Source organism: Dermacentor albipictus, chromosome 8 (assembly GCF_038994185.2).
Source record: "Dermacentor albipictus isolate Rhodes 1998 colony chromosome 8, USDA_Dalb.pri_finalv2, whole genome shotgun sequence".
Taxonomy (NCBI): domain Eukaryota; kingdom Metazoa; phylum Arthropoda; class Arachnida; order Ixodida; family Ixodidae; genus Dermacentor; species Dermacentor albipictus.
The window spans coordinates 77,473,192-77,494,618 of NC_091828.1; the positions used below are offsets into that span (position 1 = coordinate 77,473,192).

A 21,427-nucleotide genomic window follows, 5' to 3' on the forward strand; every position below is an offset into this window, starting at 1 on the left:
ACATATCAGTACATTTCAGTGATCCCAAGGCAGCTATCGTAGACATCGACCCAGCGAAGCATGGGGCATTAAAGCAAATAAACAAAGAAATCATGAATAAACAGCTCATCGTTTACTTCAAACCACACATTGTCAGTCATTGTGAAAACAAAAATTGAAGGAAACTTTGTAAATTCCAAAGTGTGTTCGGCGAAAGCCTGGGCCCATTCCACTGGGATTGTCATGCACAAAAAACAAAACAAAAGAAGACATATAGTCAGTCAGTCGAATGGGAAGAGGCTTTCGCCGAACACAGTTTGGAATTTACAACGTGTCCTCCAATTTTTGAAGGACCACTTTGAATGGCTGCTCAATCCGGCTAGTGATAATCAACTCCAGCAGTCGTCATTACCGGCATCAATTTGGATGTGTCGTGGCCAGATGGCAATTGGCTGCCCTCGTTTGTGTTCGAATGGTTCGAGCTACAGTGCTTCACCGATCATAACATGCGAATGACTTCGAAACGCTCCTGTTTGGACCTACCCTTCGCCAAGAACCTGCCCAACCTCAACACCGAACCCTTGACTGTCTACCGTAGCCACCACGAAGCTGTACTACCATGCTTGAAATAATAAACAACACAAAAATATTTACGTTTCTCTGTGTTGTACTTTAAACCATCTATACAGTTTAGCTAGTCATCCACCTTGAAAGAGTGGAATGGCTCCTCATTTTCTTTCAGGCATTGCCGGGTTATGTCTTGCAATAGGAGTACACTTTTCTGTTTGAACATCTTCTGGTTTACTCAAGTGTCAAATTCGTCTACTTTTTAAGGCATGTAGCAGTGTGTGCATCGTGTATCCGGGCAATAATCGTAGTCAGATTTTCTCGCCTTTCAGATGCATGATATCAGACTAATTTACTAGTATGCTGCCTTAAAAATGCATTAGATCGGCTGTTTGTATGTAAATTGCCTATTTGGGAAAAACAAAAGAGTAGTGGTCCTAGAGTAGCGGTGAAGACCGTATGACTGTCATGTATAAGTCATGATTGGAAACCAATTATTGTTAATGTTTTGCTTTTGATTGCGTTAGCATTTGTAGCAACACTCTGGGAGCATTTTCTACGTCAAAGATGTTGCTGTAAGATGTTATAAGGTCCTGCCACGCGCCATTCGCAGTATTCTGATGATGTGAGATGAATCGTGTGAGGGTGAGGAGATAATGGCAGTTACGATGCAAGCCGTCTAACCGCACGTGCACTGTTAAAGGTTCCTTCCATTATCAATCGCACGTAGTATGTGTTGAAGGGGGGGGGGGGAGTATGAAGTTGAATATGAGCTCGCGCGCGGTGTAGTGATCAAGCATGGCAGCTGTGAAAATGGCTAGGCGTGGGTGGGAAGGTAAGTGCGCACGCGCACGTGAAGCCTTGCAAAGGCTGCCCATGGCGACCATGCAGCTGACTGCATATGTTGCTTGAGCCTACCCTACCTTGCATATTATCGCCGCTTGTTGATATAGCTGCAGTTGATATTGCTCGTGGCTTCATGTGTGCTGTCTTAAGAACGTCGCAGTTGACACAGCTTTATTAGGGACGTGGTATTCGGCTTGTTAGGTATTGGCAAGCGGCACCTCACGTATCCTATTCGCCAGAGTGAGATCACTCGATTTCTTTTCTTTATGTTTAAGGAACAAACTTCAATAAATAATTGTGAATTTACACTGCGCACAAGGTGCAGACAACTTCTCAAGGCACTCCCAGCAGCATTAAACTTTAGCGCCTGATGCATTGGTGTGAAGCACAGAAGCTAGCTGAAATGAACTGACTTCTTCAGATAATATTTTGAAAGTAACTAAATGTCTTTTGTCCTCAATGAAAATAATTAGTTTTAATTGAAGAGAGCCTGGTTCTTTCATGTCCGTATATAAATACATTCATTCATATATCTAAAATAAACCAGTAGGAAAACTATTCAGCGTGTGGCATTCAGCGACTTGTGTGCAGAGCTGGATGTCCTCAGCGGTAAATTTTCGCGCTGCACCGGATAAATGAAAGTTAAACAAAACTTACGAAAAAACGTGACATTTCGTTTTTACGATAATATGGTAAATCCCTAAAATATACGTTAAATTTCGCATCTATAGTTGCTCACACCTTGCAAATCAACAAATATACACAATACCAGGCACACAGGATATGTAGGACTCATTATTTGCATGGCTTATTCTTTTGGCGGGGTTTGTAATGACGTATCTAGGTTTTTTTCTCTACGAGAACAAATTTATCAGTTGCTTCCCATTATGTCTCTAAAGTTACTGTGTCGAGCTTGAGGCATTTGACACATTGACTGCTTTTGACTGGCTTATGTGACAGCGATACGTTTTTGTCAGGCTAAAAGTAAAAGACTAAAGTTTTGCACGCCAACAACACCATGAAGGTTGCTTGCTGATGACTAGCTCATTCTAGAGAACTCGATAGTTGTGGGGAACGTTGATGCCCTCACGCATGAGTTTCTTCCAACGCTGAGAAAACTACATTGTCTTCCTCAATAAAGGAACAATCGGCTTATTAGTTTCCACGTCGGATAATCTTGGCCCGAAGGAAGTCCGCCTTATTTCATCAGTAGCAAAAACATCTGCGCTTCATGCTTGTCTGTTCTTGCTGTGACTGCAATTTGTGATTATCAAGCGTCGAATTGCACCCAAATGAGTGACGGAGGATGTCGCAACATCAGCGTGAGCCAATACATCCCGAAATAAAAACACCTAGAGAGCTGCGCTCAAACTTCGCAATAAAGAGTATGGCAAACACGGGCGAATTTTTTTTATGCTCCCATGAACGCTAAGAAATGTATCTCAATAAGAACTGGACAAAATGTAAGAATCCAGTAAGCATTTATTCGTAACCGTTGTTTGTGTCATGCCGCGGGGTGCTGCGGCCATTTGTCGGTATCGCACATTTTTGTACGTAGGCGCCAGGTACGCAAGAACCGTAGAGGCACTGTCCTTTGCGGCATAATTTAGAATTTGTGTATTGACGCTCTTGAGGCCTGTTTTCCAGTACCTGTAAGTCAAATACCAATTCAGCGTCATTGTAGACCAGTAAGTACATCCATAAGCATTACAGTATACAGTGGCACTTCAAATCTTCTTGAAAGAGTGATCGCTTGAGCACATTTGTCTTAGAGCTAAGCATTATCTAATCTTTCAAACGCACGTAGAGAAGCAAGTACGGCCTGCAATGAGCGCCTGCTTTGGTGTTTTGCAAAGGCATTTACTTCGCGAAAGGCACGTAAGTTCTGTCGCCAACTAAATCATTACTTGCCTTGAGTTGGCTAAACAAACGATTCATCTGAGGCGCGTTTAAGTTAGCTCTTTAGTAAAATAACAATCGCTTCAGACAAAAATTTCCTTCGTATGAACGCGTTTTCTACCGACATGCTTCCTGCTTGTACGCACACCATAATGTTGATTTACAAGCAAGATCTCCCTTTCCTTCCTGTTCACAACTGAGAAACATGTGAATTTTCCTTGGCTGAGTCAGATACTCGCGATAGTTTTCGGTGTGGCTTGGCACTTAACCTCCCCCCCCCCCTCAACGTTGCATCGACGCCAGGGACGCAAGAAGAATGTATTAAGTCAAGTATAGTTCAATATACTCATTCCTATCATGGAAATTATACGCCCAATTTTCTGGAATGTTTTTCTTTGATGATTTCTTTTATTTCTCATATTAAATCTGCATGTGTTTATGCAGCCTGATGAAACTATTTCGAATATATAGTCGACAACGCACGCCGTTCTAAATGGGTCTATTAGCTGCGCTCCGCCTCCTAATCAATATTCATTTAAAAATGGTAGATATTGCTAGTGCACTTTGCTTTAAGCAGTACTAACTATGCAGGCCAAACTTTAATTTCTTCGTACCAATAAGTTTAAATAAGAACGATGTCACTAACAGTAATATATATTTCACACAATATAAAGAATTGAACGGATAATTTCTGATGTGCACTACATAGAGCTTTTGGGTTGCGTAACTATTTTTGCGGAAATTCTTGTTATTTTCGCTTTTCACCCTAAACATATGTATGAGAATTTTCGTTTTCTTTTTGCGCTCATTTTATAGGCTGAATCATTTCGAAGCTAACAATTATATCTCTATCTTTTATTTCGTATTCCATTGAGAGTAATCTTGTTAGTATAAAAACGAGTTACGGCATAATTTGTACGGTTGATTACGGTTCGGTGTTCTGAAATGCATTATTATGAGTCGTAAGTGTCTAAAATTCTAGTTTTGCGCCTTCTTGTCTAAGTTTTTATGCCGCATTGGTTTAAGTAAAAAGTATACTTTTCAAGAATACTATATAACTATTCATATTCTGCAAACATATATTGAAAAGTAAAATATAGGTGAGTGTCTCATTGCGATAGCAATCATATGAACTAAATCACATGAACACTTCAGGCGCATTTCCGTTGTGGCAATTGGCGTTGGCGTCACCGCGATAACATGGGCCATAACATCGCCAGGGCCATAACAGGGCCATAACATCACGCCCGCGCACCGTTGACTATGTGTACAAGCGAAATTGTGCCAGGTTGAAGCGAGAATGGTGGCTCGATCTCCCGCTCCCAAGCGTGAAAGTCTTGAAGCACGTGTGCCATTTGCCATCACCCACAAGGTAGCGGAGGTTGGGGTGGAGTTCTACTGAAGCAGCTGCTGAGTATGCGTATGGTTGAGCGCTCCTGATTTGCGATTAGCAGAGAGTCTTGTGCTAAGCGGAGATAGCTTCATGCGCGCTGTGTTCTGGCCTCTCAGTTCGCGGTGAAGCAAGGCAGCGCAAAGATCTATTCCCTCGCTACGGCTGCTGTTCTTCATAACACCATCATTTCCGCATTCAGTGTCTGCGGTCATTGAGTGAGGTGTGTTTATGTTTGCTTCTCGCCACGTAACACATTGCTGATAATTTAGTTAGTAAGCGAATGTTTACGCGTTTAGAGAGCCTTTAACGCTGCTATGCATCGTATAGCTGTCTAATAATTTGCTATCGCAATCGATGCTTCACCTTTCTGGCAGAGCTACGACGTTTTTTTGCATGGAGATAACAGCTGACTGCATTCGGCCTGGCAGGTATGCTTGAAGGTAGCTAGCTTTCTGCCATATTAACGAATTTCTTATAATATTTTATTTTTCTAGCTGTCTGCTATCTATGTCCACTGAAAACTAGGCAACCCCTTTCGCTTCTGAACAAACATATGATCCCTATCCTACATGAAGAACTGGGGACGAGATGATAGAAGGGTCTGCGTAGGACTTTCGCTTTGTTACCTCCGAAACGAAGGCACAATGAATGGTTCTCGGTAGTCACCAAACAGTAGTAGCACGAAACGGGCTGCGCTACCAACACATGACACTCGTTTCTGAAGATTAATTGTCATGTCAATGTGTGAAACATCAACCTAACGTTCTCAACATGTACCTAGACCCCAATTGGTGGTGAGTATTTTATAACCCTAGGAGCGTAAACAAATTTCGCTCAATAATAAAAGCTCAATCAACCTTACCATCAAGCAAGGCACCCCATTAAAAACTCTGAAGCGGAAGGGATAGCGTGGGCAGATGTATGTGCAGTCAGCATGGTACTGAAATATAAAATATAGACACATGTAGTACAAAAGTTGCTGTTGCTACGAAAAATATTGATCTTGACAAGGAATAAGAAATTCGTTTAAACTATTATTTCTTACCATCTGCTGATAAGATGTGAGAACTTTGTGGGTGCAGTGATTCTTATCTCTGTAGTATCCTGCAACGTCAGCAAAATATGTTAACTTAGAACTAGATCCTATTCGTGATGTTACACACTTATTTTCTTTGCAAATAATGGCGATTCTTTGAAAAACCGCAGCAGTAGGAAAAACGCAGAGCTTTTGGTTAAACGTCCTGGCCAACTCTGTGCCAGCCCTTTCATATTCCCTAGCAGGCCGATACATTTGTCCTTCGTGAAAATTTGTTTATTCCTCAATATCATCGTTGAAATATTACCCGATTCTCGGTAAAGGCAGCACATTGTAGAATACATATCATTAACAAATTATCTGAATGTTCTTATGTTTGCTGCTTCGTGTCTGCATTTCATGATGACATCAAGAAATATCTTGTCAGCATAGATGCGATTCGACTGACCTTTTGCGCCAACAGCAGAGGGTACATCGCATTAGAGAGCTAGTGATTTATTTAGTCACGGATGTCAGCACACTGAAGAGAACTTTAACTACACGTTTGGGTTCTACGAAGCGTCTGTAAAACCGTTCATTTCTTGATTCTCCGTGCCAATAAACGTTTACGTCATGCGACAAGAACGTGGTCGTCTTTTTATAAGTATTACAATTCAAGCAGACATTGCAAACAATCTATAAGTTCAAAAAAAATTATTGTAGTTGGCTTTAAAAAATAAGGCTATGGCTGCCGCATCCGCAAATATAGAGACCCAGTAAATGCTTAAAGTGCCTGTCAAATGTTTCATATAGAGCTGGCTATCGTTTATTGGAATGTGTGTCAGGGGAAGAGAAGTGCAGTAGAGGAAGGCAGAAAATTAGGTGCAATGATAAAGTAAGTACACATAAAGGACAAAGATTGAATCAGCTAGCGCCAAACATGGATAATGGGAGATTGCTGCCAGAGGTCTTCGTGCTGCAGTGGACATAAACATAGGCTGATGACGATTATCATGGTGGTTTATAGTACGAAAGAATTGGCTCGTATGTGATATTGTAGGCGTGGGCCCTATGACACATTTGACCGCCTCCACATTTAATCGCCAGAGAGACCACTTTTTATTATATTATAACTATATGTTAAGCAGACACAATTTGCTTACCGTATTTCGTCCCATCCGCTTCCCGAGCACCTTTAAACATGATTAGGAAAGTCAGTAGATGAATATGAACTGCATAAATCTCGTGATATCTTGCTTTCGCAACAATATTGCGCAACTTAGAAGTATGGCTTCAATTTTTTAAACATAAGAGGTATTTAAGGGTTTGGTTCTGTGTTTAGAGCTGCTCGCTTGGTGGGGTGTTCTTACATAAGTAGACCTTCATACCATAAAAGTGGTAAAACTCACCAGAAATCATGGAGTCCAATGCTCAGAATGGGCCTTACAAAGTTAAGCTAACGGGCCTTTGGACCACAGGTATGTCATCAGCTGAAATACTCTTTTTGCAAAATTCGCTATCGCTAGCTTTTTTACACTGTCATTAAAATAGGACCATTATGTTATGCCTGGATAACTGAACAGAACATTATTACTCATTATTTATCTTGCGTGGTGCCACCAGGAATGGTATTAACTGTGCCATTTAATTTAAAGATAGGACAACGACAATTAAGAACCACATTTAATGTAGACTGTGTAGTAAATAAATTGAAAAATCAGAATAATATTAATGAGCAACGGTTTAAAGAAGGTAAGTCATTTCTGACAAACTCCCAACTTCATTAATTCATGAACTTAAACTGCGCTAGGGAGGAGACACCCACGTAGAAGACAGGACGAACGCAGTTTAAGTTCACGAAAAAATCACTTATCATCTATGGCCTCCCAACACGCTCTCCTCAAAGTTAAGTTTACTGCTGGCAGTTTGCTGGACGCATGGCCTAATTCTTGATAAAGGAGGCTAAGGAAATGAACTAACCGTTTGGAGCACGAGCGATGCAATCAAACCAATGTCATGGCTTAGCTTGGTGCTTGAACTGCTCCGGCGATTTTCTAGCAACACGTTGAGTCTACAAGGCGCAAGGCAGCACACAAGGCCATTTCTGGTTCGCAGCTAGGCGGGCCACAATGCACACGATGAGACCGGCTGAACACGATTGGCATTTTTCAGAGCACAATCGAGTGATTACATAGATTTAGTTTAATATTCAGCATCCGTCGCGCGCAAACTCGTATATGTGCCATGACGCGCATTGTACGCAGCTCCTCATTAAATACGCTAATGTGTATGCACGCGACACTCAATGTCAGAGCTCATTGGGCGGTGCCTAGTGGTCCATTCACTTTGCTTCGTCGTTTCGACAGGGAAACGCATAGCCAGTGCATCTTCAAAGAGTGTAATTGGCCACACGCACGCTCTTCATGCGTCTTCAATACCAGGAGAATGTAATGGCGGCGATAGCGGCGCCTACGGCTTGAACGATCCTTGAGTATCCGTTTATTTGCTGTTGCAAAAATAACTTTTATATTAAGCCTCTAAGCATTGAACATAAAAAAGAGGAAATTCCAATGATGAAAAGAAGGAAGTATACGCCGGGAGAGCCTGTCTCCTGCATGCTACTCGTCACCTTGGTAAAGGGAAATGGAAGAGGCACGGAAGTACAAAAGTAGGTGGCAGGCGAGCGAGTTATTGTAAAATGAGCCATTACGTATACGTTGACAAATACACGTTTGCGCAGTACAGGGGCGCAACGTGTAGGACTAAGGCATCCACGCCGCACATTCTCGCACGGACACATTTCGCACAGTCTTCAAACCGCACTTGTTTCAGAGACGATCGTTCAAGCCTGCCTCACGTGTAAAGTTCAGCACCGATTTTACGCTGCTTAGCTTAGCATTACTAACCTCCGTTTCCATGCACCCAAAATCTTCCTCGGAAAGTGGTGGGACTACGAACCCTTTTTTTATAGACCGCTTTTGTGCCATCATACATTGAGGGCACGTGCAATCTAAGCAACGCCAGACGCTGTAGTCAGCGTCCTGTTCTTAATTAATCTTTTGGAGTATGATTAAGTGCAGATCACGCCAAACCACAATCACATAAGTTGCATTTCCTGGTTACTTGCTGCGGCAGTGGTGAGCCACCGAATTGTAAGCCAGCGTCAAGTCTTTGGAGGCACTGTTTTCGATGGTCGGGGTGATGGAATTGTCGCGCGATGCATCGTTTGATGGAGTTTAGAGGAAGGTGCTGATGTCATGCCGGGGAAAAAAATGTAAATTTTGTGCGAACCTCCAAGTCAGTGTGTGCCCGTTTTGACTCTGCGCCAGCCTCTTTATTTCCAGTTATTACGCAGTGAATAGGAAGCAAGGTATTCACACTACTCACTCAGCTGGGTTTTTACATTTGGCAGGCATTGTTTAGAGCATTTCATAGCTTTCGACGGCAGTTCTCATCTACAGAAAGCAATTTACATAGCGACAAATCAAGATGCCTTCTTTTTGTTTAGTTGCGCATATATAAATTTCTATATATTGTAATATCGCATTTCATTAGGACTTAAATATTTTGCGGCAACCAATCACAAAGAATGCGTACACGGACTTGTTTGCTATGTCAGATCATTTAGAAAGGGAATATTGAAGGGACATTTAATAGAGAGATACTACTAGAATCGAGTAGTACTTCATCACGAGGCTTTGAATTACTTCCAGTTTTGGTTTTCAGTGAGTGAACTCCCACACATCGTTTACTTCAATTCTCTTTATCCTTTGCGCGCTTTGAGCAAATGGAATCTTCCTCACTCGTTTCAAGTGAATGCATATAAACGAGCGCTGAAACTGCTGATGGCCGTTAGTGATGTCCGTTAGCCAACTCTAACATCAGTAATAATGTGGAATAGTGTACTATTGACGCAATAGTTTCCTTTTTAAATTTGTTCAAAAACGAAAGGAAAAGTTGCTAAGATCAATAGAAAAATTTGATGTAATAAATATGATATACATACCTTTTTTAGGGGTTGTTGTAGGTGGGGTCGTTGAAGTTGTGGTCGTTGAAGTTGAGGTGGCTTCTAGCATGAGTGGGAGCAAATAAACAACGGCACCTTGATTGACTGATTTGTAGGATTAAAGTAGAGTCGGAACCATAGGAAGGTCCTAATACGAAGTATCCTAGTAGGTTCTAATATTTTTCAGAAAATTTATCTGCAGAAACACAGAAGACTGGAAGTAATGAGGTCGAATATCCTTACCTTCAGTAGTCGGAGTAGGTGATGTTGTTTCTAGTAGGAAAGGAGGAAACAATACACTTCATATTTATTTATACATGCAAAGCAAAGCAAACACTCCGTATGTTCTAGCCCTCTTCGCGCATATGCACACACTATCTCCATGTATGTATGTATGTATGTATGTATGTATGTATGTATGTATGTATGTATGTATGTATGTATGTATGTATGTATGTATGTATGTATGTATGTATGTATGTATGTATGTATGTATGTATGTATGTATGTATGTATGTATGTATGTATGTATGTATGTATGTATGTATGTATGTATGTATGTATGTATGTATGTATGTATGTATGTATGTATTATTTGTTTCATTACCTGTGACAAAACAGCGATATTTTCTTTGAAAATCAGTTCGCCTGAAGTTTCTTCAACATTTTCTGTTTTTGTTGGCGGTTGGAAAGGTGTTATAAGCATTCTCAGTTAGATTTAGTGAATTCACGCACAAAACTTGATTTCTGTCGATGTCAGCCAGAAGTGGGTTTATTAAGTTTTGGGCATGTCGGTATGACATGATCAGGCTTATAGCGCATGAAAAGACGACACAGAAAGACATGACACACACAGGCACTGACTTACAAGATTGTTTATTTCGAGGTAGAGAACCATATATATATATATATATATATATATATATATATATATATATATATATGTGTGAACCATCATTATTAAATTATAGTGAGCCGAAGAATAAACTGAACTTTACACAATAATAATGACTATATGAATTACAGAAATAAACAAATCGTAATCACACGTTCAAATGTTTGTATCGTCAGGAAAAGTTTCCTGCAGAGAATTACAGATGACGTGAAGTAATGAGGTCGAATATCCTTACCTTCAGTAGTCGTAGTAGAGGTAGTTTCTAGAAGGAGCGGAGGGTACAATACATATAATTTCATTTTATACAAGTACCACAGGCATAGAGCATATGCAAGGCCACAAAAGAATGCTAGGATACTAATTTGCTTACGACACTGCTACTTACATTATCATGCAATGCAAAACAAACAGCCTGTGTACGCTAGGGCTCTTGGCGAACGTAAGTACGCAACCCACATATATGTACACTGTCACAAAATGTTTAGGCCGTCAGTCTTTAAATTCTGTCATACGGAAGGCTCTTGACACAGGCCCAGAAAAGTGATGATGAGTATGTACAGTTGCAAAGCTAAAGCGTGTGAAAAATTCTTATACTATATGTTCCTCCCGATTTTTAGGGTTCTTTCTTTATTTACAAACACATCACAAGGCTCGAGAAAGGCATTGAGCAAAATCCCCACTTCATGGCAACTGTGGTACCAAACATAGCGAGGAAATCATGAATCATTCAATCTTCAAAACTGACATGACAAACCATTAAGATATAGCCAAATCGCTAAGGACAAACAAAAAGAAAATAAACAGAGAAGATAATCGCCAGTGGTTTAACTACAAATTATATATAGTCACACAGTTGGCACTTTGGTAAAGTAATAGAAACAACAACAAAACAAAGCCGGCTATGAAAGGAGAGCATAACCGGCATTACAAACGTGTGTACGCATGTATATAAATAGCAATGATTGGTGCGCAGAAGATAAGACAGTGCAATTGAGAAACACGAACAGTACGAGCCCTCCTTTGTTCGTGTATGTCTGAATTTTACTGTCTCGTCCTCTGCGCACTATCTATTGCTTTGAAATCATGCATGAACAATCCCAAAAAGCAATGGTGGTGTAAGCATACAGTTCGAACAGTGTTCATACAAAATATTAAAAACAATAGCAACAAAATTAAAAAAACTGCTACAGATCAAAATGACGCTTCATAGAAATCACAAGCCAATATAAGTGCGCAAGCTTTGCCAAACAACGGAAAGAAGTCAAAAGCTAATTAATCGTAGTTGATAGCGCGATAATGGTTGTCTAGGTTAATATGGAAGGCGGCATGATTTATAAGTGAAGCAATACTATCTGCGAAGCTGTTCAAGAGGCGGATACCACGTTGAAGTGGTGAAAACCTAAATGCCGGCTTCACTCAATATTTGCGGGCGTAGCTGAAGTTGTGCAATTTTCGCGATGTTACAGCGTGGCGTTTCGATTACTGTATGAATAGCAGGCAGTATTACGGAGAGGACTGTAACGCCAGATCAATTTTCACTTGAGATATACGCGTGACTGAGAATCTTAAATAATATAAATATTATGACCATCATTTTGATTTTTTTCCGACGAATTAGTGATGTATATTTAATGAGAGGATCAGATTAGAAAGGGCCTTCTCAAATTGAGGTTGACTAAATCTTAATTGAGCCAGGTTCATCATCATTGTCATCATCAGCCTGGTTACGCCCACTGCAGGGCAAAGGTCTCTCCCATACTTCTCCAACAACCCTGGTCATGTACTAATTGTCGCCGTGTCGTCCCTGCAAACTTCTTAATCTCATCCGCCCACCTAACTTTCTGCCGCCGCCTGCTACGCTTCCCTTCCCTTGGAATCCAGTCCGTAACCATTAATGACCATCGGTTCTTTTCCCTCCTCATTACATGTCCTGCCCATGTCCATTTCTTTTTATTGATTTCAACAAAGATGTCATTACCTCGCCTTTGCTCCCTCACCCAATCTGCTCTTTTCTTATCCCTTAACGTTACACCTATCATTCTTCTTTCCATAGCTCGTTGCGTCGTCCTCAGTTTGAGTAGAACCCTTTTCGTAAGCCTCCAGGTTTCTGCCCCGTAGGTGAGTACTGGTAAGACACAGCTATTATACACTTTTCTCTTGAGAGATAATGGCAACCTGCTGTTCATGATCTGAGAATGCCTGCCAAACGCACCACAGCCCATTCTTATCTTTCTGATTATTTCCGTCTCATGATCCGGATCCGCTGTCACTACCTGCCCTAAGTAGATGTATTCCCTTACCACTTCCAGCGCCTCACTACCTATCGTAAACTGTTGTTTTCTTCCGAGACTGTTCAACATTACTTTAGTTTTCTGTAGATTAAGTTTAGGCCCACCCTTCGCCTTTGCCTCTCCAGGTCAGTGAGCATGCATTGCAGTTGGTGCCCTGAGTTACTCAGCAAGGCAATATCATCAGCGAATCGCAAGTTACTAAGGTATTCTCCATTTACTTTTATCCCCAATTCTTCCCAATCCAGGTCTCCGAATACCTCCTGTAAACAGGCTGTGAATAGCATTGGGGAGATCGTATCTCCCTGCCTGACGCCTTTCTTTATTGGGATTTTGTTGCTTTCTTCATGGCGAACTACGATGGCTGTGGAGCCGCTATAGATATCTTTCAGTATTTTTACATATGGCTCGTCTACACCCTGATTCCGCAATGCCTCCTTGACTGTTGAGGTTTCGACAGAATCAAACGCTTTCTCGTAATCAATGAAAGCTATATATAAGGGTTGATTATATTTCGCACATTTCTCTATTACCTGATTGATAGTATGAATATGGTCTATGGTTGAGTAGCATTTACGGAATCCTGCCTGGTCCTTTGCTTGACAGAAGTCTAAGGTCTTCCTGATTCTATTTGCGATTACCTTAGTAAATAGTTTGCGGCCAGGTTACACAATGCAGAAACCTCACTGCGCTAGTTCGGGAGCAAACATCGGGATGCTTCCGACGCATTGGCAGAGACAATATAAAGGCAGGCAAATATAAACGGTGTGTGACGTGCATGCATAGATAGTTTACTGTGTATTTGGGGATATATATCGCAACACCGTAGCGGAAATGTTGCTTTATTTTTTCTAGCGAAGTGAATAGAATGCATGCATCACAGTGCTTTTAGAATTGAAATGACCATCTAAAAATGGAAACTTCCTGTACTCCTGTGAAAGGATAAACAGAGTTTTCGAAATAAGAAAAAAGTATGAATGCACGTTCTGGTATATTTGTAAAAATTATCTTTGCGCAAGTACGACATAACTAAAGATATCTTAGAACGAAAGTTTGTTAAAACAGCGGTTATCTGCTGCTGGAATCATTTCACCGTCTACCGAAGCAAATTCATCGAATCCAGTATTGTAAACCCTGTGTAGTACAAACATAGCTATGTCAATTCCATATGTCAATATATATAATGACACGTGTACTTATCTTTATCGCGCAACCACGTTTCGCCGCTTAACAACTGTAATCGCAGAGCGAGGGACGCGCCTGCATGTATCCGACGTTTCTGGAAAGTTATCGACGCTTCTATCCGCGTGTCTGTTGTCGCCGAACCTTGTGTTATCAGATTTCATCGCGTGACACGAATGGTGTAGAACTTTGTGGAAGACACGCGGGTCCCATCAGTTAATCTGGAACATTCGACGACTGATCTATAAAAGCCGACGCGCTTGACCCGCTGATCTGTTTTTTCGACGATCGCCGACTGTGTTCGCCGCTATCGTTGTGCTTTTAGTGTAGCCTGTTTTGTGGGCACAGGTTCGCCCAATAAAAGCTAGCTTTGTCTTTCACAGTACTGCTACTGTGTTCTCTCTTTACCGTCACTACCACGTGACATCTGGTGGAGGTGCTTGTGCGTTCATGTACCGAACGCCCCCGCAAAGCCGCGATCCAAGCCCGAAGCCCGAGGACAAAACCAACGTCGCCCAAGACCAGCGAGCTAGCCGCCGGCTGCAAGGACTGCCCCCAGAGCACGGACTCCTACCTGACACGAGCAGGAAGATTGCCACCAAGTCCTCCCCAATGGCAGCCCCAGCATCCCCCGTCGTGCTGCAGCAGCCCAGGGAGCCCCCCACGTTCCGCGGTTCAACATTCGAGGACCCGGAAACCTGGCTCGAGACGTACGAGAGGGTCGCTGCATTTAACAGCTGGAACAGCGACGACAAACTGCGACATGTCTTCTTCGCATTGGAAGACGCTGCCAGGACGTGGTTCGAGAACAGAGAAGCCACGTTAACGACCTGGGACCTTTTCCGAAGCGGCTTCCTGCATACATTCACAAGCGTCGTACGACGAGAACGAGCCCAAGCACTACTGGAAACCCGAGTGCAGCTGCCCAACGAGACCACCACGATTTTTACAGAAGAAATGCGCCGCCTATTCCGCCACGCCGACCCGGAAATGTCCGAGGAAAAGAAAGTCCGGCTACTAATGCGTGGTGTTAAGGAGGAACTTTTCGCCGGTATGGTACGAAACCCACCGAAGACTGTCGACGAGTTTCTTCGCGAGGCCACTAGCATCGAGAAGACACTCGAGATGCGAAACCGGCAATTCGACCGCCGCACCAACGCCACAAACTATGCCGGAGTTCAATCACTGGCCTCCGAAGACCTGCGCGAGGCTATCAGGGCAGTCGTACGAGAGGAGCTTCAGAAGATCCTCCCGTCGTCGCAGCCTCAAGTGGCCTCGATCGCTGACATCATCAAAGATGAGGTTCAGCGGTCGCTTGGAGTTCCGGAGGTTCAACCTCAATTACCGCAACCCCAACCCGAAGCGATGACCTACGCCGCCGTCGTACGCCGTCAAGGCCCTCCTCAGCGACCACGCCAGGGCCCTGCAACGACGCAATTCCGTCGTCCGCCGCCGCCGCCGACAGCGCGCCCACCCGTCGCCCAGCGCAGCTACCCGAGGAAGACCGACGTTTGGCGCGCTCCTGACCACCGCCCGCTCTGCTACCACTGCGGGGAAGCGGGTCACGTCTACCGACGATGTCCATACCGGGAAATGGGACTGCGAGGTTTCGCCGTCAACGCGCCGCTTCCACAGCTTGGCGAGCGCCCACGTGACATCGCCGATTACCTCGCCACTACTCAGTGGAGCCCTCGACAGCCGTCCCGTTCGCCATCACCAGGCCGCTACCTGTCGCCGCAGCGCCGACCATACACTGGCCCAGCCCGGGGCCGGTCAGCGAGCCCATACCCGGAAAACTAAAAGCAGCAACCGATGGAGGTGCGGTTGCTGTTCGTCGAACTGACGAAGATCCTCCGCCGTCGACGAAGACGACGAAGAAACCATCTCGACGACCTAATGACGACACGCCGCCGTCCCGAAGAAGTCGCGAAGCCAACACTACACCGACGAAAGACGACTTGACGACGCAACGTTCCAGCTTCAGTTCAACACGACGCAGCCGTGATCCGACGCCAAGACCCAACTGCAACGCCAGACAAAGAACAACCGACCTCGACGTACTTCTAGACGGCCACGCAGTCACTGCCTTAGTCGACACAGGGGCCGATTACTCTGTAATGAGTGGACACATCGCCGCCCAGTTAAAGAAGGTTAAGACTGCATGGGAGGGTCCCCAAATTCGGACCGCTGGAGGACACCTCATTACGCCGACTGGAATCTGCACGGCAAGAATTACCGTTCATGACCGTACTTACCCTGCCACCTTCGTTATCCTGCAACAGTGTTCGCGAGACGTCATTCTCGGCATGGACTTCCTGAACCAACACGGCGCAATCATTGACCTGAAGTCGAAGTCCATAACGCTGTCGGAAGATCGAGCGATACCACCGGAGAGCTCTAGCAGTCACCGTGCCTTAAGTGTGCTTGAAGATCAAGTGAGCATCCCGCCTCGCTGCAGCATTGTTATTTCGGTCAGCACCGAAACACCCGCTGACGTAGAAGGCGTCATCGAAGGCGACCAACGTCTACTGCTAGACCGTGAAATTTGCGTCGCAAGAGGGATCGCTCGACTGCATGGAGGGAAAACTGAAGTGTTGCTGACAAACTTCAGCCAGGAGTTCAAGCACATCAACAAGGGCACGACGATCGCGTATATCGAGGAAATTCTGGAAACAAGTAATGCGTTTGTCCTATCGGATTCCGCCGCATCTACCCCGACGACCATGGTTCCCGAACCAGACTACGACATTAATCCAAATCTCCCTATGATTAAGCAACAGCAGCTGAGAAGTCTGCTCCGACGATACAAAGGCTGCTTTTCGACGTCATCGAGGATTCGACAAACACCAGTCGCCAAGCATCGCATAATCACCGAGGAATGCGCTCGACCACTCCGTCAGAGCCCTTACCGAGTTTCGGCGCGAGAACGTGAAGCTATAAGAGAACAAGTCGACGAAATGCTGCGCGACGACATCATCCAGCCATCGAAAAGCCCGTGGGCATCCCCTGTTGTTCTGGTAAAGAAAAAGGACGGAACCCTACGTTTCTGCGTCGATTATCGGCGTCTGAACAAGATCACGAAGAAGGACGTATACCCCCTCCCACGGATAGACGACGTATTGGATCGGCTCTGCAACGCTAAATACTTCTCGTCCATGGATCTCAAGTCTGGCTATTGGCAAATAGAAGTCGACGAAAGAGATCGCGAAAAGACCGCCTTCATCACCCCAGACGGCCTCTACGAGTTCAAGGTTATGCCATTCGGACTGTGCTCGGCGCCTGCAACGTTCCAGCGCGTGATGGACACGGTTTTAGCAGGATTGAGGTGGCAGACCTGTCTCGTATACTTGGATGACGTCGTCGTCTTCGCCGAAAATTTCGACGTTCACCTTAGGCGGCTGGCAACAGTACTAGAGGCCATCAGGACATCAGGACTTACTCTGAAGCCGGAAAAGTGCCGCTTCGCTTACGAGGAGCTTCTATTTTTAGGCCACGTCATCAGCAAATCTGGAGTCCGCCCCGACCCGCAGAAGACAGCTGCCATAGCAAAGTTCCCACAGCCCATCGACAAGAAGGCAGTGCGTAGATTTCTTGGCATGTGCGCCTACTACAGGCGATTTGTCAAGAACTTTTCACGCATCGCTGAGCCGCTGACGCAGCTAACTAAATGTGACGTCGAGTTCAAGTGGGAAACGCCGCAGGCCGAGGCATTTCAAGAACTCAAACGACGCATGCAGTCGCCGCCCGTACTTGCGCACTTCGGCGAGAACGCCGATACCGAAATCCACACTGACGCCAGTAGCCTAGGCCTCGGCGCCGTCCTGGTCCAGAGAAAAGATGGACATGAACACGTGATAGCTTACGCTAGCCGGTCGTTGTCAAAAGCTGAAGGCAATTATTCTACAACCGAAAAGGAATGCCTCGCCATCGTTTGGGCTACAGCGAAATTTCGCCCTTACCTATATGGCAGGCCATTCAAAGTCGTCAGCGACCATCACGCCTTGTGCTGGCTAGCGAATTTAAAGGATCCCTCAGGACGGCTAGCACGGTGGAGCCTCAGACTACAAGAATACGACATCACTGTAACATACAAGTCCGGACGAAAACACTCAGACGCCGATTGCCTATCACGCGCCCCCATTGACCCGCCGCCGCAAGATGACGAGGATGACGACGCCTTCCTTGGTATAATAAGCGCGGAAGACTTCGCCGAACAACAACGAGCGGACCCGGAACTTAAAGGCCTCGTCGATTATTTGGAAGGGCACACCGACGTTGTCCCCAGGGCATTTAAGCGCGGATTATCTTCCTTCACGCTTCAAGACAGTCTACTCGTGAAGAACTTCTCACCAGTCCGCGCCAATTACCTTCTTGTTGTCCCGTCAGGACTTCGTCCAGAAGTATTGCACGCCCTACATGACGATCCGACCGCTGGACACCTCGGTTTTTCCCGGACACTATCGAGGATTCAAGAAAAGTATTATTGGCCGCGCCTGACCGCCGACGTCACCCGTTATGTCAGAACATGCCGAGACTGTCAGCGACGCAAGACACCGCCGACAAGGCCAGCCGGATTACTACAGCCAATCGAGCCTCCTTGCCGACCATTCCAGCAGATCGGGATGGACTTGCTGGGACCCTTTCCGACGTCAACAACCGGAAATAAGTGGATCGTCGTGGCGACAGACTACCTCACCCGCTTCGCTGAAACTAAAGCACTGCCGAAAGGTAGCGCAGCCGAAGTGGCGAAATTCTTTGTCGAAAACATCCTGCTTCGACATGGCGCCCCAGAAGTCCTCATCACCGACAGAGGAACTGCCTTTACAGCGGAGCTTACCCAAGCCATTCTGAAATACAGTCATACAAGGCACAGGAGGACCACGGCCTACCACCCGCAGACGAATGGTCTTACGGAGCGGCTGAATAAGACCCTCGCCGACATGCTAGCGATGTACGTCGACGTCGAACACAAGACCTGGGATGCCGTCCTGCCGTACGTAACATTCGCTTACAACACGGCGGTGCAAGAAACAACACAGATCACGCCGTTTAAGCTGGTTTACGGCAGGAACCCGACGACGACGCTCGACGCCATGCTGCCCCACATCACTGACGAAGAGAATGTTGACGTCGCTAGCTATCTCCAGCGCGCCGAAGAAGCCCGACAGCTCGCCCGCCTACGGATCAAGACCCAGCAGCGTACCGACAGCCGACGCTACAACCTCCGAAGACGCTTCGTCGAGTACCAGCCCGGCGACCGTGTTTGGGTATGGACCCCGATACGCCGGCGAGGACTCAGTGAGAAGCTGCTGCGACGCTATTTCGGAACCTACAAGGTCATCCGACGTATTGGCGCACTAGACTATGAGGTCGTGCCAGACGGCATTTCGCACTCACAGCGGCGCCGCGCACGATCTGAAGTGGTCCACGTGGTGCGCCTTAAACCATTTTACGGACGCTGATGAACTTCCTTAGTTTGTTGTTTTCTTTGCTACGAGTGCTTTTCTTTGTTACTTTTGTTTGTTTGTAGCATCGGGTCGATGCTTTTTAACAGGGGGGTAATGACACGTGTACTTATCTTTATCGCGCAACCACGTTTCGCCGCTTAACAACTGTAATCGCAGAGCGAGGGACGCGCCTGCATGTATCCGACGTTTCTGGAAAGTTATCGACGCTTCTATCCGCGTGTCTGTTGTCGCCGAACCTTGTGTTATCAGATTTCATCGCGTGACACGAATGGTGTAGAACTTTGTGGAAGACACGCGGGTCCCATCAGTTAATCTGGAACATTCGACGACTGATCTATAAAAGCCGACGCGCTTGACCCGCTGATCTGTTTTTTCGACGATCGCCGACTGTGTTCGCCGCTATCGTTGTGCTTTAAGTGTAGCCTGTTTTGTGGGCACAGGTTCGCCCAATAAAAGCTAGCTTTGTCTTTCACAGTACTGCTACTGTGTTCTCTCTTTACCGTCACTACCACGTGACAATATATATATATATATATATATATATATATATATATACATGGAGAGAGAGGGAAAGAGAGAGAGAGCGAATTCTGGTGGAACTAGTGGAAATGGGCAGATTAACGTCAAACGGCTTTTATGCTGTAATCGGTTTTGCAGCTGACACACAGTCGTGAAGCGGGGAACGATTGAAACCTCCGTTACTATGCCGCTCGGAATAGCAGTCCTGGACAGACTCTTTTCAGTGCAAATAGCGAAATGGCACGGAGCCCAACAGCCGGATTTGATAACAGATCACGTCATATGTATTTGTGACCAAATACCTCGTTTACAATTTTATAGAACGGGGCTGTAGTCGGGGTTTCCGTCATTTGCATACGGAGTATGGTCAGTAGTGAATGATGGATTGGTTCGTTCAATATGTAAAATGAATGTAAGCATGGCGTAAATCTTTCAGTCGCCGATATAAAGGCGAAGTAATGACTAAGAGAATCAGCAAAGCAGAACGCCTTAGTTACAATATAAATCGTGACAATGGGATGATGGAGTTTAGGTGGTGCTTTGCGTGGTACGGCTCCAAAGCTTATAGTGCGATCTGTAGAAGACCATCAGCTCCTTAAGAGCAATAACTTCATTTGCTCAACTAAAGCATACTTATCATCTGAGTGTATAGCTTTGAGATAATGTCAAAAAACAGCAGACGTTGCGTTGGAATCTCCAGTAATGACTACTTCAAATTACCATAATGTACGTAAAGCGCGTGAAGAAATATTGAGCATGCAAAATAACAGTTCCCTATTTGGTTGATGGACAGCGTCCTTAAAGTTCTACTATTTGGGGCAGAAACGCAGTGAAGCATCCTACCCAACCATGTTTTGAAAATGTGTGTATAGATAAACGATTACGCCTTCTAACTTTCACTGTAGACCGCGTAATGGCTTGGAAAACGCGACGCGAACGTAAACTTCTAAATAAATAATACCAATGACCTGCAGGAGCTGTGAAAGTATTTGCACAAGCGCTATGTTCACTGCAAACTAAAAACATCGATTCTAACGTTTACTCAGGTGCTAAAGGCTGCCAATTGTTATTAGGAAATGAAGATACGCACATTCAACCCTTAGGAATTGAACGAAGAATAGCTAGGTGGCTAGAGTATCACTTCACTTCTCGTGCATGATGGGTCGTCCATCTCATGCTTACACTCGCATACGAAGATACTCTAATAGCTGGAGACTAAAGAGTCGCTGAGCAAGGGCAGTTTGCATTTTATCTCATTGATCAAATAAAAAAATTAAGGTACCATTACAGTGAAGAAATACATTCAAGAAGATGTTTCTTAGCAGCTATATCGGGTGTGTGGCTTTCCTCTCTTTTTGACTTCCTAAGCG

At 44.8% G+C, this 21,427-nt stretch overlaps 1 protein-coding gene and 1 long non-coding RNA gene across 2 annotated transcripts in view; one reads left to right on the forward strand and one right to left on the reverse strand.

The window, feature by feature from the left end:
- The window catches only part of LOC139048821 (uncharacterized), a 244,821-nt gene that overhangs the window by 197,600 nt on the left and 25,794 nt on the right, over positions 1-21,427 (forward strand). The window lies entirely within an intron of this gene.
- Positions 2,857-21,427, reverse strand: part of LOC135921171 (uncharacterized) — a 32,870-nt gene continuing 14,299 nt past the window's right edge. Inside the window, exons 5-11 of the mRNA XM_065455483.1 lie at positions 10,836-10,862; positions 9,949-9,978; positions 9,706-9,768; positions 6,863-6,892; positions 5,730-5,788; positions 5,547-5,624; positions 2,857-3,042 (exon numbers count right to left, since the gene is read on the reverse strand). Coding sequence (XP_065311555.1) covers positions 2,875-3,042; positions 5,547-5,624; positions 5,730-5,788; positions 6,863-6,892; positions 9,706-9,768; positions 9,949-9,978; positions 10,836-10,862 — 455 coding nt within the window. The 3' untranslated portion in view covers positions 2,857-2,874. The remainder of the gene's footprint in view (positions 3,043-5,546; positions 5,625-5,729; positions 5,789-6,862; positions 6,893-9,705; positions 9,769-9,948; positions 9,979-10,835; positions 10,863-21,427) is intronic.